Consider the following 25,825-nt stretch of genomic DNA (forward strand, 5'->3'; position numbering starts at 1 on the left):
ACATATGTACAAACAGATCGACGGAATCACCCAGAACTTTTTCTAGAGCCATGACTCATCTGTTTAAAAACTTCACCCTCTAGGATGGAACAGTCTAAAAAAATCAATACTAAAAGGAGATCTTGGCATTAGAAAAAGAAGTCACCACGATAAAGCATTACTCATGAATTTTATTTTGGAGCATTCATGCTCAACCTAATTCCATCTGTTCCAGATTATACAATGAGAAGTACCTACAAAACCGACTTATCTTCCGAGAAAGCACACCCATTCCTTCATCAGCCAGCCCACAATGGAAACAAATGGCATCTCTAGTACCAATCTTCCAAAAACTCACTTTTCATCGTATCAGAAACGGTTTATACACTCCTATCCAAGATAACTGGATCGTCAATTTCAAAACCTTGACTCGAACCAATGCTACCTGATCCAATCAGTAGCTGATCTCATCGATCCACTTACTCATAACTGGAATCATGATCAGCTGATTAACCTCCCCCCTGATGTTATCCAACACGTCATAAATATATATCCTCCTTCTCCTAAATATGCCTCCAGATAATTTAATTTGGCCACACGCAAAATCCGTAAAACACACCACAGCCTCTGGATATAACTACCTAATCTAACAAGATACCTATTACCACATCGACCCCCTACCACCGACCAAATTCTTTTGGACCTGACCATGCCCACCAAAAGTCCATATTTTCTTGCGGAAATCTATAAATGAAGATCTTCCCACCTTCACTATCCTACATCGCATAAACCTCACAGAATCCAACCTATGCCCCCGATGTAACATGGAACTAGAAACGACCGAACATATCCTTCTTCACTGCCCAATAACAATTATCGCCTGGAACAACCTCTTATCTCACTTATCCACAAACCAAACCCAAAACAACAATTCCAATATAATAGTAAATTCTCAAACAACCATTTCACAAATTCTACCAGGCTCTAACAATAGCACTTCTTCTCGGCATTTTTTTTATTGTTCTGGAATCTATGGACGTTTAGAAATGATTTAGTTTTCAGAAAGCACCTTACCCGGACCAAATAATGACACAAACCTTGAGACAACATCATGAACTTGATTGGGAAAAAAAGGTCTTTCTCCCAATAATTCCAAGGGAACCACCGGCCAGGGCAATGTCAGAGCTACAACAACTATCCAAGTAGGATGGATCAGATCAGCACCAGATTGGATAAAGATCAACACGGATGGTGCTGCCTGGGGTCACCTAGGACTAGCGGGAGCAGGCTTCATTTGCAGAGACTCAAATCCCCAGGTTACTTTGGCTCTTACGCAGCCTCTGGTTACAACAACGACTCTAACCGCAGAAACATGGGCAACTCTTCTGACCACAAGGACGACGACGGATGGACAATGGTCAAAAATTATTTTTGAGACAGATTTGGAAAACCTTATGCGCTTCATAAAAATGATGACGGAAGCCCTGTGCTATATTGCAGATATGAACTCCGAAATAAAACAGAGAATGCAACAAATACCACACTGCGATATTCAACACAACTACAGGGAAGAGAACCAAGTAGCAGATGGTTTAGCAAACTACGTTGCGGGTGGAAGCCAAGTTTAAAATTTTTCAACACATATATGAGACCAATCTAAGGGAACAACATACATGCGTGTAATAACTTTGTAAGTTTCTTTCATTCATGTCATGCTTCAAAAAAAAAAGAATCTGACCAATTCGCTGTGAAAACTAGCTCCACTAGGCACATAACTTCTGTAACATTTAATGTAACTGACTGGGACTTGCTCAGTTGGCCAGATACCTGACTCTCGTCCCGAACTTGTTCAGCTAGCTACGAACCTGGCTCTCATCTATCCTTGAACCTGGCTCTTATCCTTGAGATTAGCGGTCTCAGATGGACTGCTATGAGTAATCTTAGAGATCAAAGAGTTCGAAACTCTCCAGCTGCCTCCGCCCAATTTTCTATAAAACGGACACCTACGGTTCAATTTTCTAAGGCAGGAGAAAAAATGGGCGCTGAAGAAGAGAAACTGGAGGTGAAACTAGAGGAAGAAGAGCAATCACGTCCCAATAGAAACCCTAACCCTAATTCCATCTCTCAAGATCAGTTCCTATCCTGGAAGCGACACAAGGTAATACAATTGTTTCTCCTTTTTTAGGGATTTTGTTAAAATATCTTCTGTGTTTATATTAAGTGCTTAGGGTTTGAACATATAGTTTAGGTAATTGGGGTTGGAATTGGATGGTAAACTTAGGTCAGTATATAAGTTAGTTAAGATGAGCTGGTTAGGTTGTTAATTTGATTAATGAAGGAGTTATAATTGTGCAAGATTGATAAGTAGAAGAAAAACTAGGTTTTTGGGTCTGAGGGATTGGGCAATGGAGTTGTATTCTGTTTGATATGTTTCTAATGATCTTGAGAGTGACTGATTAGTTGAATTTTGTGCTGAATGTGTAGGAAGTTGGTGATTCTTCAAGAAAAGAAGAAGCTGCTAGAAAGCGAGCAGAAGATGTTATTGCAGGAACTGTACCAATGAATGGTCGGGAACTCTTTTTGCATGAACCTTGGGTATTTGACAACTCTCGATATTAATCCAGGTTTGTCAATGTAGATTTCAGTATTTTTGTTGACACTTTCACTTAATGTAAGGAAGAACTTTCATTTTTAGAACTTTGATAAGCACTTGATTATGTAAGGAAGCACAATGCTTCTGAATTCTTTTTACTTCAAACATCCAGTCGAATTATTATGGCATTGTGATTTTTCATTTATGTGTGATGCATTGAATACGGTACTGAAGCAAAAACAATAAACAGCAACCATGTAATTGTAGCTTGTAGGTGACATTGGTTGTTAAATTGGCATGATTTTCAGTATTCTCCCTTCACTCAGCTGTTTTTTTTTTTTTTTTCATTTTTGTGTGAATGCGAAACAGATAATCTAATCATTGTTTTAAAAGATTTAATTCAGTGTTTTGCTTAGAAGGAACGTCAGTCCTCCTGTTATACAGTATAATGCTATTTGTTGAACATAAGTTATGGGTTCTTCATATATCTTAATTTTGTGTCCTGTTTGTTGATTTCCAGGTATTGCTCAGGAAAGTTAAATTTGCTAATCTCATTTGGTGGGTTCTTAGCTGTATGTAAACTGTGTTGCAAAACAAGGTTTCATTTTCTTTTTCTTGTTTACGTCTTCTTCTTTTTTTTTGGCATGATATCACCTTATGAACCTCTGAGATTGTGTAATTAAATTTAGGAAACGTATCCAGTAATGCACCAGATGATTAAAATGAGATCACATTCTTTGGGTCTTCATTTAGATGTGCTACCGTGATGTATGATTATCCTTCTGATAAATTGCAAAGTTTCTTAATTCTAATTTCTTATAGGAATTAAATTTATTACTGTGTTTAATAGAGAATGTGTTATCTTCATGTATTTGATACTCCCTCCGTTCCTAAAAAAGAGTTACAATTGGTTTTTCAGTTTGGCATATTTTTAGGCTAAAATGGAAAAGTGATAGTACCTCTTTTTCAGGAATGGAGGTACTATAATAAAATTCTTATTAGGAAGAAATGAACTCTAGGACACAACTTAAATTGGCGACTTGTATTGATTGAAATCGATACCAACAAATGGGTGATTGTAAATGTAGATCAGTTTACTAGTACCGTGATAAAAGAAGACCCCTGAAAGAGGGTCTCTGTACCAACACACTTTGTGTCTCCTAGGTAGATTAGATTATTAGAATCCCCATCGCATAGTTCAGTTTTCAATTTTGTGATTTTGTGGAGATCTATGTTTGTAGTTCCCTTCCCTTCTTCCTCAGGTTTGATAAATTCAGCATCGTCCTTTCATGTTACCTTGCCCTGCAGAGAAGATCAATTTTTCTGTCTTTCACCTGTTAATATTGTTTCAAAACCCATTCTTAATATTGTCTTTCACCTGCTAAATTCTCTATATCTAGTTATAAACTATAGGGCAATCTGTAGAGAAAACAAACCTTTCCAATGATGTTCCTTGTATAAGGTAGTACTCCTTGGCATCCAAGACTCGAAATAACTGGGGGTTCCTTACTTGTTTGTCCTTCATTTGATATCGACGTCTTATTGCTTCTACTTCTTGTCACAACTGTTAGAGACCTTTGACTAAAACAGTTGTGTACAATCCGACAGGCTTGATTTGTTATGATAAACATAAATAGGGCAGGTGAAATTGAATGAGAAATATGTCTACTTTTTTGCTGCGGACGAAAATAACATAAGTACTTTTTGTATGCATTTATATACCATGAATAATACTATTGATCAGTGTTTGAAAGCCCTAAATTCATGCGGACAGTCGAGGCTCCTGTCAGGCAATATGATCGAGATTCTGCAGATTTTCTAGAATATCTATCATTAACTGATCCATTTCTTTTGTTGCCCAAGCCTGTAATAAGCAGTCAGTTAGGATTGCCATCTGAAAAGGAGGGGGTTGGTGCATTAGTTAAGTTACTAACATTCCAATCTGTTACTAGTCATGGACAAACACACTTTATCTCCTGGGTACATTACTAGAATTCCCATCCCTTAGTTCAGTTTACAGAATTTTGTGATTTGTGGAGAACAATGTTGTTAGTTCCCTTCTTTCTCATGTTTGATAATGTCAGCATCATTCTTTCATGTTATTGCCTGTTTCTTATTTCAGTACTCAATGAAAGTGCTTGTTTTAGGAACTTGTCTAGTGGTGTTTTCTGTTACCCTCATACCCTGTCACGCAGAAAAGATCGTTTTGCCTGTCTTCACCTGTTAATATTGCTTAAAACCCATGTAATTTCATTTATCTTGTTAAGCTATAGCGCAAGTTGTCAAGAAAAAAGACCTCTCCAACGATGTTCCTTGTACAGGGAAATAGGGTATTACTCCTTGTCACCCAAGATTTGACTTAAGAGATTTTCTACTTGTTTGTCCTCCATTTGATATCAACATTTTCTTGTTTCCACTTCTCGTCGCTCTTTGACTGAAACAGCCGAATACATCAGGTCAGGGAGGGCTCGATTTTTTATGATAAACATAAATTGGACAGGTCACAGGTGGAATTGAATGAAAAGTCTGTCTACTTTTTTGCCGCAGAAGAAAAGAAAATTAGTACTTTTCATATGCATTTATTCACCAAGAATAATAGAGTTGTGCAGTGCTTGGGATCCCCAAAATTCATGCGGACATTGTCTAGGCTTCTGTCAGGCAATTGAAAAATGTTTTGAGTTTCTACAGATTTTCTGTCAGGCAATTGCATGCTACCGACCGACCGACGGAAATTTTCATAGCCTTTGCAGTCCTAGTGTATGAGTTATGGCGCTGACCGAATTGCATTGTTCATTTAGTATTGATTGTACGCGGCTGGCTAACACAACAATGGTCCATTGCTTTTACTGTCCAAGCCCGCAATAAGCAGTCAGCTAGGATTGGCGGATTGCCATGCCATCTGAAAAAGAGGGAGTCAGTTCATTAGTTAGCCAATTTGTTATCCTTGACTGTTTAAACAGACTTGGATGTCTCTGGAGCAAATCGACGTAACAGGAAGATTGAAGGAGAAAAACTATGTCTTTAAAATATCAGCTTTTATGATTACATTTCAGTTAACGTTGGTGCCAAATTTTATAGTGCGAGTTTTAGAATGCATCAATTTTCTTAGTTTTTTTTGCTGAAAGCTGCGGATCAAGTTTATTTTGCATCACATTTGGCGTGCTCCAGGGTCTTGATACAATTTTGCACAAAAAGCAAAAGTCATGCTTGAGTCATTGGTCAATAACAGTCTACATCGAAATTGAAAAGTCGTAGCCCCACTGAGACTCTTTCCTTTTTCTTTCTCGACTTCCTTAGTACCTAAAATACCCTTGCGTTTCTTAACATTATTTGGAAAGGGTAATTGAAAATCGTACAGAATGTATAAAAGTATCCCCAAGTAATTGCGTTGTTGATTACATCGTCTTCTTGGGATCAAAAGTAGTTTTAGATTGAGATAGATTAAGAAACAATGGGGGATGGTGGTTGTAGACCTTTGGGTTTCTTGATTGGACTTCCGTTTGCTCTGATTGCGTTGGTTCTATCTCTTGTTGGTGCTGTTATTTGGGTCCTTGGGTAACTTCTACCCCTCCTTTTTCTATCCATCTTTCTTGATTTCTTTAGATTGTTTGAAATTTTCTTAATTCATCAGTCGTTTAATGCTTATGAAAAAATCCCTATTACAGAGGTCAAATCATCCAAAATTCATATTTGCAACTTATGGTTACAGAATTTAGAATTTAAAGAATCGATGCATGTATGAAGAAGTGTCTTTTGAAATAATTGATGATGATGATGATGAACAAGATTAGACTTAGAGATCATAGATTAGTTCTCACTGAAACTAAAACGGAAAAAGCGGAAAATTCACTCAAAACCCTGCAAATAAAGTACTCCATAAAAAAAAAAAGTTTGTTTTTGTTTTGGTCAAATGAGGATTTAGCCAAGCAGGACTGATTATTTTTGGTTGCATCATTATTATTTTTTTTGACAGCAATTAAAAAGGGGAAATTTATTACTATTTGATTTGATTTTCTAATGAGATATTCATTGGTATTGATTGCAGGAGCGTATTGAGTTGTATATGCCCATGCTGCATATGTTGTGCTGGAATTGCTAACTTTGCTGTATCACTCGTCAAACTTCCGTTCAGTATCATCAGATGGTTCATTGATCAGATCCCTTGTTAACATACACCCAGTCCAATTATCTTCGTTCCGGATATGATGCTGATTTTACTAATTTCAATTTTTGTTCCTTTTATTGTCACTAGTATAGCACGCATGCGCGATGCCCTGCCTTTCTGTTTGTACTGTAATTTTATTTTTTTGTTGTGTAATTCAGAAAACATTTAAATAATTTACGGAACCAGATACAATCTTTCCCCAAATTTTGATCAAAATTTCAATTCAAGTAAATCCTTATACGGAGTTATCTCCTGTAAGCTCTCACCACTTCATATTCCTCCTCCAAAAAATATAACTCTCACTTGGGTCCCGTGGGAGTAAGAAACATTTGTATTAAAGAAAAAAAAACAACAATAAGTTGAAATTACTCTCATTTTAATGAATCAAAAATTTATACATAATTACATAGCCACTAAAAATTTAAACCGTTTCCCGGAAAATCTCCCTCATCCCCGCTACTAAACCTTTGTGTCTCACTATCATCGTCTTCGACATCTGTCACAATCTCCAACACTCCACCATCACCAAAATATCCATTATCATCTTAACAATTACGGAACCAGAAACAATCTTTCCCCAATTTTGATCAAAATTTCAATTCAGGAAAATCCCTATATTGTATACCTCCCTCTATCTAGGGAATTGGCAATGCACTTGCCTTTCTGTTCCAAGAAAAAATTAAACATCAAGGAAACTATCGACACACCTGCTCTTGTCTCATGGAAATCTTCAATAATTGCTTGTTTCTTCAACTGTAGATGCAAGTAGACAACTTGTGGAGCTTTCTCAAGTAACCGCCATTTGAACTGTCAACAGCAAATGTACACTTAGAAAACCAGACACCAATCCTACAGTCAAAACAAATCCACAAAACAACTGCAGTTAGTCCTAGAACACTAAATACAGCTGCATTAACGTAGCTGTGGGGTCCATTGGATTTGCGCAACCCGTATTTAGTATCTCATGCACTTCGTTGAACACAAAGTTCAGCCTAAACACACTGCCACCAGTTGGTGACAATCTGAAATACCCTAATTATAAACCTTAGTTACCATATTTAGACACCAAATATGGAAAGAAGGCATTAACCACAATTAACCAAACAACAAACTAAAAATATAAATAGAAAATTAACTAAAACAATGGAAGTATAAGTTGTGCCTGACCTCTTCCACCATTGAAGTATAAGCTGTCATTGAAGAAAGCAAAGGTAGAGATTGAACTATGGTGTCTAAAGTGAAAACTAAGATATTCTTCTTATTGGATATTGAGAGGAGGTTCATAGAAAGGTCCAGAAAGTGAAAACAAAGACGAAATACAAATGTTAACAGTGAAAGTAAAGAATTTGAACACCAATACATTGACGTTACGTATATTTGGGTGTACTGAAAGGAAAGTATGCATCAACGTCAGTTAGCAAAAACTCAAATTGCCATGAAAAGTTTCAACCATCGCAGACAAAAAAAGGAATCCAACCATGTGATTGATTTACAAATATGAAAAGGAAGACAGCTGACCTTTTTGATTTTGTGCTTGCATCAATGCTTGACGTTGAGCCTGTTCCAAAAGTCTTGGACTTTTGCGGGGTCTGGAGCTAGAGGCCGGGTAAGCTCCACTGAAGCATCAATATTTTCCGGACTTAGGCGGGATCTCTTCCTCGGGGCGTTGTCGGATCCCATTGCAGGAACTGTATTATGTGTTCTCTTTTGTCTGATAACGTTCTTTGGATGGTTTCAATTGTTTGTACCTGTATAATAAAATTATTATAGTAGTGACCTCACACTGCTCTAATAGCACCGTGTTTCTGAAATGACCAAAAGTCTTATAAAAGTCGAACTTAGGAACCCGGAGTGATCGCCAAAGAAACAGGGAATTTGAACTCAAAATGCCACGGGACACTACCAAGACTACTTTTTCAACACAATACAACAATGATATAAGAGAACAAGAAGGAACATTGATACCTGGCAGTAAATGGGAGTGCGGAACATAAGGACACTGGAGGAAATCATATGTCTGACTTCCAGGGAAATGTTATTCTTGACCTGGTTAATAATTTGAATCCAGATAAGTTCACAATTTTCATTTTTAAATCCAGATAAATAACAAATTGGAGTTATCCTATAAATCTAGGCTAGCAGATCAAAGTACAGACACAGATTCATGTTTTTCCTTGATGAAGAACACAACAACAGAGAGTTTCCTGGATTTAATTGATTCCAATAAGTCATACAGCTAGAAGAAATGAATACTGGCATGCTATCAAAAAATTCTTTCAGGAGGCATGGCAAACCGTCAAGTACAAAGCAATAGCAGAAGGTTGCACAAAATGGGAGCCCAACTTACAGGTAGATAAAATGAGTAATATGCAGTTTTGTACTTGACAATGTGACTGTTTAATTGAGGCTTCATTTCATTAAAAACTCTTAAATCTAAACCCGTTCAAAAATTTAAGGTTGTATTGAAAATTAACATTTGAAACTCACCCTGTACTTGAAACATATTTCTTACCTTCAATAATTATATCTCTGATTCTTACTTCATTTCCGCGTACGTCACCACCACCATCACCAAGGATCACCACCAACAACAACCACACTAATATGCAAAAACAGGCAAACTCATAAATTCAACGCATATGAATCCTGAAAAAAACTTAACAATTTTGATCAAAATTTTAGTTCAATTAAATCATATATTGTATACCTCCCTCTATATAGGGAGTTGGGGATTTAAGATAGTAAACTAAAGATGATAAACAGAATCCTTACCTGAAATTCGCAATTCCAAGTTCTAGGGTTCGTCTCCTACATATGCAACAACCAATGGACAACCCAATCCTCTGATTCAACTCTTAGGGTTTTTAATTTAAATCTCGGCCTTCAATTTTTACCCAATCCTCTAATTCAACTCTTAGAATTTTCAGTTCAAATCTGGACTTCAATTTTTCAGCTGAGATTTCAATTTTTTCAGACAACTGGATTTGGGGATTTTGCGATTGAGTTAGATCCTCTGAAACCTAGCATCAGAATCACAGAATTCTTTGACATGATTATGATTATCATCAGTTGATATAGAGAAGTGGAGGGTTTCGAGTTCTGTTTTGTGTAGATGGGTTTTTTATTTCGACGGAGATAAGAAAGCAAATAGCCAAATACCCTTGGCTTGGTCGGAATTTACGAAAAATAAAAGAAAAGGAGAAAAAAATACGGAGAGGGGTAGTTTAGTCAGTTCACTGTAAACTGGTGAAAACACCTCTTTTCTTCATATTAGTAGGATTGTATTATCGACTGAAGGACTCAGATTATTGATTGAATAGAATAGTTCAGTTGCAAACATAACTTGGAATTTAATTCGTAGTACTCTTCTTCATCTCTTAAATTTCTTGTCTTGTCCAAATATATTATTTATTTATTTCTGAACAGAAAAAAGGAAAGATTAAATTTAAAAGGTTTTGAGTCACCAAAGTAGCGACATCAATACTACAACATCTTAATTTCAAAGCATATTAGACAAAGCAAAACCTGAAAACATACGCGATTTTAAACCTTAATTAGATAACAAGCATTTTACATCTGCGATCAATGGATTAGAATCTTTTTCTAGATTATTGTACAATTTTGCATTGCGCTCATTCCAAACACACCACCAGATAGCAAATAGAAATAGACCGCATATTCTCCTAATCATGCTTTTAGATTCTTTGACTTCTTATCGCCCCATTCCCGAAGGTTAGACCGAACATTACCCGAAAGTATTATTAGCCTACTTATTTGTCTATGTTCAATATGGTGACATGAGATGTCAAAGTTTCTTTCTTTGTTTTCGTTGATGGTTGTCGTCTACAAGAATATGTATGACGATGATATTCTTGACCCTGGGACCAAATGATATATTTCCCTTGTTATTTTGCTTCTATTAGGACAAGTCTTAGTGGAATCCAAGATATTCCAAGTTTGGAAAAAGTGGAAATGTCAAGTTTAGTGGCTTCCAAGTTGGGTTGTTCCACGCTTTTTTTCAAAGCATATTCCAAGGTTTCATGAAACGGAGCTTGCATTTCAAGAGAAAGTGGTAATATGAATTGCATTCAGAATTGTGCTCAATCTTGTGGTTGGATTTATTTCTTAATTTGATTGTCTCTTTTTGATCGTCGATTTTGTGGGCCAAGATTGAATGGTATTATGGGAAGAATTTCATCTTCCCAATTCCATGACACCTAAGCATTTGGAATAGTACTACTGACAAAAGAGAAACAAGTTGGACTACCACTTAACCGGTTGACCTTGAATGGTACTACTGCATCATCAACAATATTATTTTCTGCAACCCCCAAAAAGAATTCAATTATCTCATTTCATAATTGTTTTCCTATCAAAAAAAATTCCTTTTCGCATCAAATCCATTCAAAAGCCAAGTTCAGATCTCAATTTCTGAGAGAAAGTGGATTCAAAGAAACCTGATTCAGGTGCCTTATTTTTATTCTACTCATGCAATATTCTCTTCTTCTTCTCATGTAGAAAACAAATAACAAAACCTAAAAATTAGATACTGTTAAATGCCCAAACCCTAGGTGGCCTAAATTATATTCCTATGGTGCTTAGTATAGTAGAACCTCTACATAAGAATATCCTAGGGACCACAAGAAATTATTCTTATATGGAGGTTATTCTTATATAGAGGTCTACCTTGAAAAGATCAATAAAAATTTGTTATATATGTATCTAGGAGAAAACATAATAGCATAACAAATATCACAGTGTACCTAGGAAAGACAAATATTAATGAGATTTTGTTTAGTTCCACATGTATGATACGCAAGTTAAATATAGGAAATTTGCTATACAACACAATGTACCGAGACAATACCTAGGTGTTTGAGGGTGAAAATGATTTCTGCTGATTTTGGTAATTTCGGGTGTGTGGGTGAGAAACAAGTTTAAACCCTAAAAAATATAATGCAAGGGAATACTTTAGATTCGAGAGATCAATCTATATAAATCCAGCCTAAACCAAGAAATGGTCGTTCCAGACTTGCTTCGGTCACAAAGTGAAGGAGAAGGGTTGGTTTTGGGGAGGGAAGCGAAGAGAGTGTTGAGACCAGAATAGTTGATTCTGGAAGAGTAGTTGTTTCACGACTTGTATCAGAAAGTGGGAAGCTAACAGATGGAAAGCTAGCAAATATTTTCTGAGTGTTGTATCCTCCTGACCTTAACTTGTTCTTCGGTGGAAATAGGTAATGCCTATTTATACCAGTCGAAGTGAAACGTACTCTGGTCTCATTAAGAAATGGAAAACGGGTGAGTAAATGGGAGGAGTTGGTAATCGGTAACACCCATAAAAGAAAGCGTTTCACCAGTACTCCCTGTATTTACTAACCGCCTCATCCTTATGACACTGTCTTATAACGGGCGTAGTGTACGCCGCACGCTGTAAACCGCCAAACCAATACCCAATGAGCATCCCCAAGTTTGTGACATATGTTGATGTCTCAAGCGTTTTCGTGGAAAACATGTAGCATGTTGTTGTTGTCTGGCAAGTTGAGCTTGGGAGACTTGCCGACTCGGTGGTGACCTTCGACGGTCGATATTTTGCATTTTAAGAGGAAAGGTAACCGTTGATTATTGTAACTCTTCGTTTGGTAGCCAGTGGCATGAAAGCATGATCAGTATGGATTTAATAGGGCCTAGTTTAGGCGCGGCCAAAAGTTAGGGTTTTGGCTTTGTTTAGGCGCGAGCAAACTAGGGCCAAAGGTTTCCATACGTTAGCTGGTAACCTTGGACGGCTAAGTTCTGCATCTTAGATGAAAAAGTGGTCGTTGATTGTTGCAGGACTTCATTTTGGTAGCCAGTGGAATGAAAGCATGATAATTATGGCTTTAATATGGCCTAGTTTAGGAGAGGCCAAAAGTTAGGGTTTTGGCTTTGTTTAGGCGCGACCAAACTAGGGCCAAAGGTTGCCATGCGTTAGCTGGTAACCTTGGACGGCTAAGATCTGCATCTTAGATGAAAGAGTGGTCATTGTTTGTTGCAGGCCTTCGTTTTGGTAGCCGCATAGGGAAGGACGGCATGGTATGGCGCGGAAAGGTGGTTGGCATGCCATTGGCACATGTGGCATGGCATGCCTTAGCACGGTTTGGCGTGGCCAAAACTAGGATTTTGAGACAAAGGTTACCATGCGTTGTTTGGCGACCTTGGACGGCTAAGATTTGCATCTAAGATGGAAAGGTGACAGTTGATCATCGCACGCCTTCGTTTTGGTAGCCGCATTGGGAAGGTCGGCATGGTATGGAGCGACAAGGTGGTTGGCATGATTTGCATCTAAGATGGAAGGGTGGCTGTTGATCATCGCATGCCTTCGTTTTGGTAGCCGCATAGGGAAGGCCGGCATGGTATGGCGCGGCAAGGTGGTTGGCATGCCATTGGCACACGTGGCATGGCATGCCTTGGTGTGTCCAAAACTAGGGTTTTGGTCCAAAGGATACCATGCGTTGTTTGGCGACCTTGGACGGCTAAGATTTGCATCTAAGATGGAAGGGTGGCCGTTGATCATCGTCCACCTTCGTTTCGGTAGCCGCATAGGGAAGGCCGACATGGTATGACCCGAAAAGGTGGTAGGCATGTCATTGGCACATGTGGCATGGCATGCCTTGGCGCGGTTTGGCGTGGCCAAAACTAGGGTTTTTGGGCCAAAGGTTACCATGAGTTGTTTGGCGACCTTGGACGGCTAAGATTTGCATCTAAGATGGAAGGGTGGACGTTGATTATCGCATGCCTTCATTTTGGTAGCCGCATAGGGAAGGCCGACATGGTATGGCGCGGCAAGGTAGTTGGCATGCCATTGGCACATGTGGCATGGCATGCCTTGGTGTGGCCAAAACTAGGGCTTTAGGCCAAAGGTTACCATGCGTTGTTTGGCGACCTTGGACGGGTAAGATTTGCATCTAAGATGGAAGGGTGGCCGTTGATCGTCGCATGCCTTCGTTTTGATAGCCGCATAGGGAAGGCCGGCATGGTATGGCGCGACAAGGTTGTTGGAATGCCATTGGCACATGTGGCATGGCATGCCTTGGCGCGCTTTTGGCGTGGACAAAACTAGGGTTTTGGGACAAAGGTTACCATGAGTTGTTTGGCGACCTTGGACGGATAAGATTTGCATCTAAGATGGAAGGGTGGACGTTGATCATCGCACGCCTTCGTTATGGTAGACACATAGGGAAGGCCGGCATGGTATGGCGTGGCAAGGTGGTTGGCATGCCATTGACACATGTGGCATGGCATGCCTTGGCGCGGTTTGGCGTGGCCAAAACTAGGGTTTTGGGCCAAAGGTTACCATGCGTTGTTTGGCGACCTTGGACGGCTAAGATTTGCATCTAAGATGGAAGGGTGGCTGTTGATCATCGCACGCCTTCGTTTTGGTAGCCGCGTAGAGAAGGAAGGAATGGTAAGGCGCGGCAAGGTGGTTGGCATGCCATTGGCACATGTGGAATGGCATGCCTTGGCATGACCAAAACTAGGGTTTTGGGCCAAAGGTTACAATGCGTTGTTTGGCGACCATGGACGGCTAAGATTTGCATCTAAGATGGAGGGTGGCTGTTGATCATCGCACGCCTTCGTTTCGGTAGCCGCATAGGGAAGGCCAGCATGGTATGGCACGGCAAGGTGGTTGGCATGCCATTGGCACATGTGGCATGACATGCCTTGGTGCGGTTTGGCGTGACCAAAACTAGGGTTTTGGGCCAAAGGCTACCATGTGTTGTTTGGCGAACTTGGACGGCTAAGATTTGCATCTAAGATGGAAGGGTGGTCGTTGATCATCGCACACCTTTGTTTTGGTAGCCGCATAGGGAAGGCCGGCATGGTATGGCGCGACAAGGTGGTTGGCATGCCATTGGCACATGTGGCATGACATTCCTTGGCGAGATTTGGCGTGGCCAAAACTAGGGTTTTGGGCCAAAGGTTACCATGAGTTGTTTGGAGACCTTGGACGGCTAAGATTTGCATCTAAGATGGAAGGGTGAACGTTGATTATCGCACGCCTTCATTTTGGTAGCCGCATAGGGAAGGCCGGCATGGTATGGCCCGGCAAGGTGGTTGGCATGCCATTGGCACATGTGGTATGGCATGCCTTGGCGCGCTTTGGCATGGAAAAAACTAGGGATTTGGGCCAAAGGTTACCATACTGATGAGTGCCAAATTTTGTATATATTTATCCCTTTTTGTTGGCATTTAACTCATCTTTTGTGCAGTAATTCTACATTTTATCCCATATTCTGTATTTTCATTGTTTTCAAGAATAAATATTTTTCTTACTTAATTTTGCATTTTTAGGTAATAAATAAAGTTCGGATAACTTGCGGAGCAAAAAGAGCAGAAAAGTAGTGAAAAGCCGGAAGAAATCACGCAAGGAAGCCGCGAAGAATGGTGCGCACAACCTCATTTTCTACACACAAAAACGCCTCCGTTCTCAGCCATCAGATCAGTTCTCAGAAGCATCCGATGGTCGCTCCTTCATAGAGCATCAAAATCTGAAGTCTCTGCCAAGCACCACAGCGCTGAAATTCCAAGCCTTCAGATTAGATGGTAGTTGAATCCAACGGTTGCTCCCTTGCTGTTCATCAAAGTTTGATATCTCCGCCTTACACTACAGCACCTAACCTAATCTAGCACCGTTCGTTTCGTTGTATCCCTTCATCCGACGGTCGCTCCTCGCTTGCCTCCGCATCACCGTCCGATCTACCTACCAGCTCCACATCTCACGGCTTAGTCTCGCTGAACATCGAAATATGATGGGCCCGCCACACACTGGAACAACCTAACCCTATACCCATCAAACCAAACAGACCCTATCCCTAAAACAGTCGAGCTCTCCTTCACCACCATACCCTGTGTGCAGAACCACCTTCTCCACCGTACACCACCACCTTCTCCATCTCTGTCACCACCTCAACCATCATCATAACCACCACGTCCGTCAAAGTAACCTAATCCCATCAGTTTCCCTTCTCCTTAGCCACCTATTTTCTCAATTTCTGCACGTTCTCTATCAGAAACCCTAGCGTGTAAAATTGGGAAATTAGGTCGAAAGTGAGAAGCAATTGGAGGCGTGGGGAGCATGAGAATACGAATAAGAAGCATGGGTCGAAGTCAGAAGCAACTTTCATCATGATTGGTGAGATGAATTTAAAACCCTAGTTTTACTGATTTTGGGGGAAATTTAGGGATTTGGTTTGTAAACCCTAATTGGGTGTCCTGGGTATAAATAGGGGATATGTATTATGTGTAGAGGGTGTTCTTGGGCTAGCCGAGATTCCCCCAAAATTGGGTTAGTTTAGGTTTAATTTCAGTTCTTAAATTTCAATTAAATTTCAATTTAGGGTTTCAATTTTAATTCCCTGTTATGTTTTAAATTTTAATTTCCTGTTCTGTTAAATTTTAATTCCCTGTTGTGTTTTAAATTTTAATTTTTTTACCTCAATTTTAGTATCCTGTTTAGGTTAATTTTGTTCATTGTTAATGTTTGTCCCCTGTTAATGATAATCCTGTTAGTGTTAATCCTGTTAATCTTCATGTTAGTGCCATGTTTAGTTCCATGTAATGTTAATTCATCTGTGGCTTCAACTCACTGTTAAGTAATGGAATGTTAGATTAAAACCTTGATGCATTGTGTTGATTGAGTAGTGGGGAGAAACTAGTGCTCACTAGTGACAATGAGCAAGCTAGTTCTCTTCCCACTCTAGATGAATGCCTTAGCTTTGCTTTGTTACTTCTTCTCCACATCCCTTCCCTTGGCCTTAGGCCTTGGTTCATTTATCTTGTTCACACTGTTTTCTTCATTGTCATCTTTCTTTGATGTCTAGTATTTCCATTGTTGTTGTTTACTGCATTGCCTTTGCTTTATTGCCTTGTTTTCCCTCTGTTTGCTTCCCTACCCTGCTACTCAGTGCTTGTGCAGCTGCTTTCTTTGCACTGCTGCTGCTGTTGCTGCTGTTTTCTCCAGCTTTGCTGCTGCAGTACTGCTGCTTTCCTTCTTCTTTGCCTTGCACTGCTGCATTGCTTTCTTCCCCTGCTGCTGTGCACTTGCCTTGCACTGCTTGTGCAGCACTGCTGCTACTTCTTCTCCTGTTGCTGCCACTCCACTTCTCCTGCCAGGCCCAGCCTTGTTAGCTGCTACTGCTCCAAACTCAACCAAAGGCCCGGAAATAGGTTCAGAACAAGAAAAGGCCTAGCTCCCAAAAGCCTCAGAAGCCCATAAGTCCAAAGCCTGGGTTTTTAACCATTGGCCCTTTACAAACAAAAGCCCAGGTCTAATCAAAAGACCACAGTCCACTGTTAGCTCAATCCCATTGAGCCCAAAAGCCCAAAACAAGGTTTAAGACCTAAAGCCCATAGTCCACATTTCTGAGCCCAAGCTCAGTTCAATCCATTTCAAAATCATTCAAAGGCCCAAAACAGTTCTCATCATTACAAACAAACTCAAAGGCCCAAAGCACAATCATAACCCATTGGTTACCAAAATCCATTGGTACCCAAAGCCCAACAATAGCAAAACTAGAACCCAAAATAGCTAGAACACTACAAAACACTCCCAATCTCTGTGGATCGACCCGTACTTGCACGAGTTACAACTGACGACCGTGCACTTGCGGTATTACTGTAGGCCCGCGTTCATTGCGCTTCATTTTTATACACTCTTCCGGACCTGCCAAGTTTTTGGCGCCGCTGCCGGGGATTGGTGCTGTGTTTTTCTTGTGTTTTATTAGCTATTTTTGCATTTCACTGCATAGCATTTGCATCTGCATCTGCTTCACTTCATTTGCTGTTGGACCTGATGTTCTGAACCTGTTTTTCCTCTGCTGGGACGCCACCAAGGAAAAGAACCAAAACCCAACTGGGTTTTTGCAACAATATCAGAGCAGCTGGGCTGTGCTTAAAAGGTAACCCATTTAAGAGAACCCGAATTGTGGGCTTCCAATTTTTTAATTGTGGGCTGTAATATTAAAGCCAATTTTTGGGCTTCTCTTATTTTCTGTTGGGTTTGTAATAATTTATTTGTGGGCTTGTTTGTTTCATTTGTGGGCTTGTGTATTTAATTTTTGTGAGCTTGTTTAATTTGGACTTGTATTTTGTACTCTGGGTTTTTTAACCCAGCTGAGCTTGTAACCGATCACGCTAGTTGAACTCGTTAGTGGGTCGAGTACCCAAATTCTAGGCCGAGATTTTGGACTCAGTTCCACCAAAAGTTTTCAACCAAGCGGAGCCAAAGCAGACACAAAACAAACAGTGGGCGTGCTCCCATTTCTAAAACCAAATTTTATTTTCTGTAAAAAAAAAAAAAAACCCAAAAAAACCCAAAAAAAACCCAAAAAAATTTCTTTTGCTCCCAATTTTAAAACCAAATTTCTACTTTGCTCCCATTTTTAAACCAAATTTTAATTTTCAAATGTCTCCCACCAAAACCAAATTTTTCCCAAAAATCCAAACCCTTTAAAAAACCAAATTTTGGGCTTTGTAACATAGTTACTTAGCTTTTGAGCCAATCATGTCTGGATTTTGGTCTGCTCCTGGAGATAGAAATAAAACTCTTAGAGAACTTGCTTATGGGAATGTGCCACGTTATGAACCTTCCACGGACCATGATGTCAATAGTCATAGGAATTATTATGGACATTTTCAAAGTCGCGAGCCGCAATACATGAACCCTAATGACTATTCATACATGCATCATTCGTCGCAACGTGAAAATGAACATTTTGCTAGTGCCTCACTCACCCAATCATCACTTATGGATCAAATAGAAGCTCGAATCACAGCTTTAGAAATGCAATCACATGAGGAATCTGTCACATCTAATTTTCTTAGGCAACCTGAAATCTATGCATGTCCCGCATGTGGTAGTTTAGACCACCCTGTTGAGAATTGTCATATTTTGCATAATTTTAGGCAATCTAGATAAAATCCAATGTATGAAATGCCCATAAATTGTGAGAATGGTAGTCATTGGGACCATAATCAATCCTTTGAGGGTTGCGATCAATATTTTGTAAACCCTAATGACCATGCACACATGTACCATTCACCACAATTTGAACATGAAGAATTTTGTACTCCCATGAATTTAGACTCCACCACAGAAGCTTTAAGACTCTGTAAGCAAGACTATGATAGATCTACATCACGAATTCATGCACATTTAGATCAGATTTTGCTTCACCGACAAAAGGAGGAAATTCATGAGGAAATGTATGTTGTCCCTAATGAAGTGTCTAGTCCCATTCATGTAAATAATGTTGAATATGAACCTAATTTAGAGGAACATGAATCGACTAATGACACCACCACTGTTAATGAGGACCAATATGCATGCTACCATGATGATGATTATGATGATTATGATGATATGTTAGAAGAACATGAAAATATTGTGGAACCTGTTGGTTCAAAAACATATGGCTTCTCGCCCTCGACCTTCATGAATGTTGTTCTTTCTAATACTCATTGTAATTCATATGATCTTGATATTGACATGGGATTCGTACAATTATTCTGTGAAGATGAGCATGACATAGGAATAGTTGAATCTTCTGTAGACACTGATATGCATGAAAATATATTTGATGTGTCTGATTCTCTACCTAGATCACATTGTGATATTTCTCCTGATTTGCCGATGCATGAGAATAAATTTGTTGATGATGTTGATGATTCTGAGTGTGAACTTGCTAAACTGATTGATGATTGTGAGCATGATGTGACATGTGTAGATGATTTAGGAGATTTTGATTTGATTAATAATGACGCACCTATTCTCCTACATGAGTCACAATCTGTTGGCCTTCCACCCAACCTAGATTTGGTTTGTACCAATATTGTAAAACCAATTTTTCTGAAAATTCCTAATCTAGGATTGGAACTGTGTGCTTCCCAAGTCCTTTTGGACTATTTTGCATCTAAGTATAATATCTCTGAGGAACCACAGTTGGAATTAGCATGTTTGCCCGTCCCTAGCAAAGTTCATTTCGAGCTAGACCTTGTGCATGATGAACCCCCGAAACTGCGCGATTTTGTTTTCAAAATTATATCTTCTGTAAAATCCAGGTTTGGGGGTAGCTCATTTTGTTTCACAGTTTCACTTGCGTTTCTATCATATTATTATTGTGTGAAGCTGTTGAAACCGCTACACTTTGTCTTTTGGGTTGATCCTCAACTCTTTAGACTTTTGGTGTATGGTGAATTTTTTGTATATAATCCAGTAGATAAAATTTCTTAAAAACCCTTTTGTTCCTTTTGTATATATTTTTCTAATCCAATATGATCTCGGTTGAATATGTTGGATTTTTGCCTTGAATAACGGAGTTTTAAGTCTGCTTTCGCCGAAATCGGGTATTCTCTCTCCTTTTACTCTACTCAGCATGTCCCTTTCCATATGTTGCATTTTAATTCTTTCCATATTTTGAAACATTGAGGACAATGTTTAGTTTAGGTTTGGGGGTATAGAGTAGATACCATGATAATATGCTATAATTGAAAACGAACTCCTTCTTCTTTTTGAAAAAATTGAAAAATTCCAAAAAATTAAAAAATTGAAAAATCAAAATTAAAAATTAAAAAATTAAAAAAAAAAAACATAAAAAATGGAGCTCATTTACCTTGAAATGTTGACTCTTGTGCAAATATGTATTTTTATTAGGAGTCTTAGTCTAGATATTTAGGCACCCTGATTCTAGCACAATTCACATAGTGATAAGAAATTTGCACGCGCACGATCTACCAATACATGTATGGCCTCGATCTTCAAGGTGTTTGATAGGAAGTTACGATTGCCAATCACTTTAGAATACTGAACGAAACTTGACTAGCTTGTTCTTTGGTTGGTTGGGATAGAAGGTGGAGGTTACATTAAGAAAGACAACCATCGAATTTAACTGGGTGCATCAAAAAGGGCTACCTCTTGCAAAGTGTCATGTAATCTTTTGTTTCTTTTTGTTATGTATCAAAAGTGTTTCCTTATGCAAAAAAAAAAAAAAAAATAAATAAATAAAAAAAAATCAAGTATTCCATCATCTCTTGTTCCAAAAAATAAAAAGAGAATAGTCAATGTAAATAAGAGTCATGTAAAGAGTCATCTTTTGTGTTTTATTGTAATAAGCAAGGAGGGTGTATGCCATTGATGTACAACGCAAGTAATTGTGAAATACCTCCAACTCATTCACAATTCTCGTAAAGTCCGGACAGCTAGCTAGATTTCGACCTTGGTTCTTAGCCTGAGAAACTATCTCTTGGTGATTAGTAGTCATAACTTCAGATCTTTCTTTACACATGTGTAGATACACTTTACACTCTTATCACATGTCTTTTTTTGTTATCAGTGCTAGGATTGTGCCTTCGATAGCTAGATTGACATCTCCATTTTGCTGTGAGCTTAAACTGTTTTGCACATGTCACATTTGATGGAATCTGAGCTTATATTTTGACCTAGAACTTTGTAGGTACGTTCTAAGCAAACCTTCACGAGACTTCAACTCGTCCACTAGGGACACTAAGTGGTTTAAAAGGCTTAGTGCATACGCTAAATGCATTCGAGAGACCAGCGACAGTGGTATAGTTAGGATTTCCTTAGTTTTGTTTTACTTGAGGACAAGTAAAATTCAGGTTTGGGGGTATTTGATGAGTGCCAAATATTGTATATATTTATCCCTTTTTGTTGGCATTTTAACTCATCTTTTATGACTTAATTCTACATTTTATCCCATATTCTGTATTTTCATTGTTTTCAAGAATAAATATTTTTATTAATTAATTTTGCATTTTTAGGTAATAAATAAAGTTCGGATGAGTTGCGGAGCAAAAGAGCAGAAAAGTAGTGAAAAGCCGGGAGAAATCACGCAAGGAAGCCGCGAAGAATGGTGCGCACAACCTCATTTTCTACACACGAAAGCGCCTCCGTTCTCAGCCATCAGATCAGTTCTCAGAAGCATCCGACGGTCGCTCCTTCATAGAGCATCAAAATCTGAAGTCTCTGCCAAGCACCACAGCGCTGAAATTCCAAGCCTTCAGATTAGATGGTAGTTGAATCCAACGGATGCTCCCTTGCTGTTCATCAAAGTTTGATATCTCCGCCTTACACTACAGCACCTAACCTAATCTAGCACCGTTCGTTTCGTTGTATCCCTTCATCCGACGGTCGCTCCTCGCTTGCCTCCGCATCACCGTCCGATCTACCTACCAGCTCCACATCTCACGGCTTAGTCTCGCTGAACATCAAAAATCGATGAACTCGCCTCACACCAAAACAACCTAACCCTATACCCATCAAACCAAACAGACCCTATCCCTAAAACAGTCGAGCTCTCCTTCACCACCATACCCTGTGTGCAGAACCACCTTCTCCACCGTACACCACCACCTTCTCCATCTCTGTCACCACCTCAACCATCATCATAACCACCACGTCCGTCAAAGTAACCTAATCCCATCAGTTTCCCTTCTCCTTAGCCACCTATTTTCTCAATTTCTGCACGTTCTCTATCAGAAACCCTAGCGTGTAAAATTGGGAAATTAGGTCGAAAGTGAGAAGCAATTGGAGGCGTGGGGAGCATGAGAATACGAATAAGAAGTATGGGTCGAAGTCAGAAGCAACTTTCATCATGATTGGTGAGATGAATTTAAAACCCTAGTTTTACTGATTTTGGGGGAAATTTAGGGATTTGGTTTGTAAACCCTAATTGGGTGTCCTGGGTATAAATAGGGGATATGTTATGTGTAGAGGGTGTTCTTGGGCTAGCCGAGATTCCCCCAAAATTGGGTTAGTTTAGGTTTAATTTCAGTTCTTAAATTTCAATTAAATTTCAATTTAGGGTTTCAATTTTAATTCCCTGTTATGTTTTAAATTTTAATTTCCTGTTGTGTTAAATTTTAATTCCCTGTTGTGTTTTAAATTTTAATTTTTTTACCTCAATTTTAGTATCCTGTTTAGGTTAATTTTGTTCATTGTTAATGTTTGTCCCCTGTTAATGATAATCCTGTTAGTGTTAATCCTGTTAATCTTCATGTTAGTGCCATGTTTAGTTCCATGTAATGTTAATTCATCTGTGGCTTCAACTCACTGTTAAGTAATGGAATGTTAGATTAAAACCTTGATGCATTGTGTTGATTGAGTAGTGGGGAGAAACTAGTGCTCACTAGTGACAATGAGCAAGCTAGTTCTCTTCCCACTCTAGATGAATGCCTTAGCTTTGCTTTGTTACTTCTTCTCCACATCCCTGCCCTTGGCCTTAGGCCTTGGTTCATTTATCTTGTTCACACTGTTTTCTTCATTGTCATCTTTCTTTGCTGTCTAGTATTTCTATTGTTGTTGTTTACTGCATTGCCTTTGCTTTATTGCCTTGTTTTCCCACTGTTTGCTTCCCTACCCTGCTACTCAGTGCTTGTGCAGCTGCTTTCTTTGCACTGCTGCTGCTGTTGCTGCTGTTTTCTCCAGCTTTGCTGCTGCAGTACTGCTGCTTTCCTTCTTCTTTGCCTTGCACTGCTGCATTGCTTTCTTCCCCTGCTACTGTGCACTTGCCTTGCACTGCTTGTGCAGCACTGCTGCTACTTCTTCTCCTGTTGCTGCCACTCCACTTCTCCTGCCAGGCCCAGCCTTGTTAGCTGCTACTGCTCCAAACTCAACCAAAGGCCCAGAAATAGGTTCAGAACAAGAAAAGGCCTAGCTCCCAAAAGCCTCAGAAGCCCATAAGTCCAAAGCCTGGGTTTTTAACCATTGGCCCTTTACAAACAAAAGCCCAGGTCTAATCAAAAGACCACAGTCCACTGTTAGCTCAATCCCATTGAGCCCAAAAGCCCAAAACAAGGTTTAAGACCTAAAGCCCATAGTCCACATTTCTGAGCCCAAGCTCAGTTCAATCCATTTCAAAATCATTCAAAGGCCCAAAACAGTTCTCATCATTACAAACAAACTCAAAGGCCCAAAGCACAATCATAACCCATTGGTTACCAAAATCCATTGGTACCCAAAGCCCAACAATAGCAAAACTAGAACCCAAAATAGCTAGAACACTACAAAACACTCCCAATCTCTGTGGATCGACCCGTACTTGCACGAGCTACAACTGACGACCGTGCACTTGCGGTATTATTGTAGGCCCGCGTTCATTGCGCTTCATTTTTATACACTCTTCCGGACCTGCCACATACGTTGTTTGGCGACCTTGGACGGGTAAGATTTTCATCTAAGATGGAAGGGTGGCCGTTGATCGTTGCACGCCTTCGTTTTGGTAGCCGCATAGGGAAGGCCGACATGGTATGGCGCGACAAGGTGGTTGGAATGCCATTGACATATGTGGCATGGCATGCCTTGGCGCGGTTTGGCGTGGCCAAAACTAGGGTTTTGGGCTAAAGGTTACCATGCGTTGTTTGGCGACCTTGGACGGCTAAGATTTGCATCTAAGATGGAAGGGTGGACGTTGATCATCGCACGCCTTCGTTTTGGTAGCCGCATAGGGAAGGCCGGCATGGTATGTCGCGGAAAGGTGGTTGGCATGCCATTGGCACATGTGGCATGGCATGCCTTGGCGCGGTTTGGCATGGCCAAAAATAGGGTTTTGGGCCAAAGATTACCATGCGTTGTTTGGCGACCTTGGACGGCTAAGATTTGCATCTAAGATGGAAGGGTGGCTGTTGATCATCGCACGCCTTCGTTTTGGTAGCCGCGTAGGGAAGGCCGGCATGGTATGGCGCGGCAAGGTGGTTGGCATGCCATTGGCACATGTGGCATGGCATGCCTTGGCGCGGTTTGGCGTGGCCAAAACCCTAGTTTTGGGCCAAAGGTTACCATGCGTTGTTTGGCGACCTTGGACGGCTAAGATTTGCATCTAAGATGGAAGGGTGGTCATTGATCATCGCACGCCTTCGTTTTGGTAGCCGCAGAGGGAAGGCCGGCATGGTATGGCGCGGAAAGGTGGTTAGCATACCATTGGCACATGTGGCATGGCATGCCTTGGCGCGGTTTGGCGTGGCCAAAACTAGGGTTTTGGGCCAAAGGTTACCATGAGTAGTTTGGCGGCCTTGGACGGCTAAGATTTGGATCTAAGATGGAAGGGTGGCCGTTGATCATCGCACGCCTTTTTTTTGGTAGCCGCATAGGGGAGGCCAACATGGTATGGCGCGACAAGGTGGTTGGCATGCCATTGGCACATGTGGTGCGGCTGGCATGGCATGCTATTGGCGCAGTGGTGCGGCTGGCATGGTTGGCATTCCTTGGTGCAGAGGTGCGGATGGCATGGCATGCCATTGGCGCAGTGGTGCGGCTGGCATGGTGGGCATGCCTTGGCGCGGAGATGTGGCTGGCATTGTCTGTCATTGGCACAGTGGTGCGGCTGGCATGGTTGGCATGCCTGGGCGCGGTAGCATGAGAATTAGGGTTTGGCATAGATGATGTCAGTCAGTGTTAAGGGTTTTTCCTTGGAACATAACCCATGTAAAAAAAAGGGTACCCCGGTAATTCTTACGTAGGCATGGTAATTTATTCAATAAATGTGCTAATGGTCATAGAGACGTCATGTCAGATGTACAATTTTACGATTTTGACCCTAAGCTAAAAACCACCATCAACATTAAGTCCCTGCTTAGCTCGGAACATGAGCATTCTTGCGAGGTAAGCATAAGATGGTGACAGACGAGGACAAAAATCGAAATGACAGGTCCTGAAAAGATGGTCAGGAAGGTCTGACTAACCTTTTTCGAGAGGTAAAGAGAGTTCATGATCATCGTGTTTGGCGGCCTTGAATAGATTCTATTTGTGGTGTAGACCGTGAAGTGGTGAGATGAAGATCGTCGTCTTAGTCTGGCCATGCATCACCTTGGCTGGGTTGGGAAACATCGAAACGCTGGCTTGGCGAGTTGTTGGTGTTTGTGCGGTTTGGAAGGGGGCCGCAGGCATTGCGTTGGCTTGGGCTCGATACGGCGCAAGTGTGGGAATGGTCTTGGTTGATGGATTGGCGTGGCAAGCATGACGTGGACGGTGGTGCAAGGCGTGCGCGGACGGCGTGGCATGGTGGGTCCAAGGCATGGCGTGGTTCTGGCAAGGCAAGCAT

General features: G+C 40.3%; 1 protein-coding gene and 1 long non-coding RNA gene across 5 annotated transcripts; one reads left to right on the forward strand and one right to left on the reverse strand.

Moving 5' to 3' along the window:
• Positions 1–1,937: 1,937 nt before the first annotated feature.
• LOC113286907 lies at positions 1,938–6,941 on the forward strand. Of its 3 annotated transcripts, none has more exons than XR_003329569.1 (3): positions 1,938–2,137; positions 2,464–2,603; positions 6,618–6,941. XR_003329569.1 is itself a non-coding variant. In XM_026535554.1 (2 exons), exons 1-2 carry the CDS (start codon positions 6,024–6,026, stop codon positions 6,739–6,741), a joined length of 228 nt encoding a protein of 75 aa, XP_026391339.1. In that variant the 5' UTR covers positions 5,930–6,023; the 3' UTR covers positions 6,742–6,941. The 3 variants fall into 3 exon arrangements, 1 of the variants encoding a protein (XP_026391339.1); XR_003329568.1 differs by lacking the exon at positions 6,618–6,941 and adding an exon at positions 3,093–3,397 and having other exon boundaries at positions 1,946–2,137; XM_026535554.1 differs by lacking the exons at positions 1,938–2,137; positions 2,464–2,603 and adding an exon at positions 5,930–6,127.
• A 151-nt stretch (positions 6,942–7,092) lies between these two features.
• LOC113286908 lies at positions 7,093–9,884 on the reverse strand. 2 transcript variants are annotated; one of them, XR_003329571.1, is made up of 5 exons: positions 9,510–9,884; positions 9,250–9,336; positions 8,703–8,783; positions 8,256–8,485; positions 7,093–7,544 (listed from the first exon to the last, which is right to left on the reverse strand). It is a non-coding gene; the product is annotated as an uncharacterized LOC113286908 (long non-coding RNA). The 2 variants fall into 2 exon arrangements; XR_003329570.1 differs by having other exon boundaries at positions 7,093–7,586.
• Between the last annotated feature and the right edge of the window lie 15,941 nt (positions 9,885–25,825).

The sequence above is a fragment of the Papaver somniferum genome, chromosome 6, assembly GCF_003573695.1.
Source record: "Papaver somniferum cultivar HN1 chromosome 6, ASM357369v1, whole genome shotgun sequence".
NCBI lineage: Eukaryota > Viridiplantae > Streptophyta > Magnoliopsida > Ranunculales > Papaveraceae > Papaver > Papaver somniferum.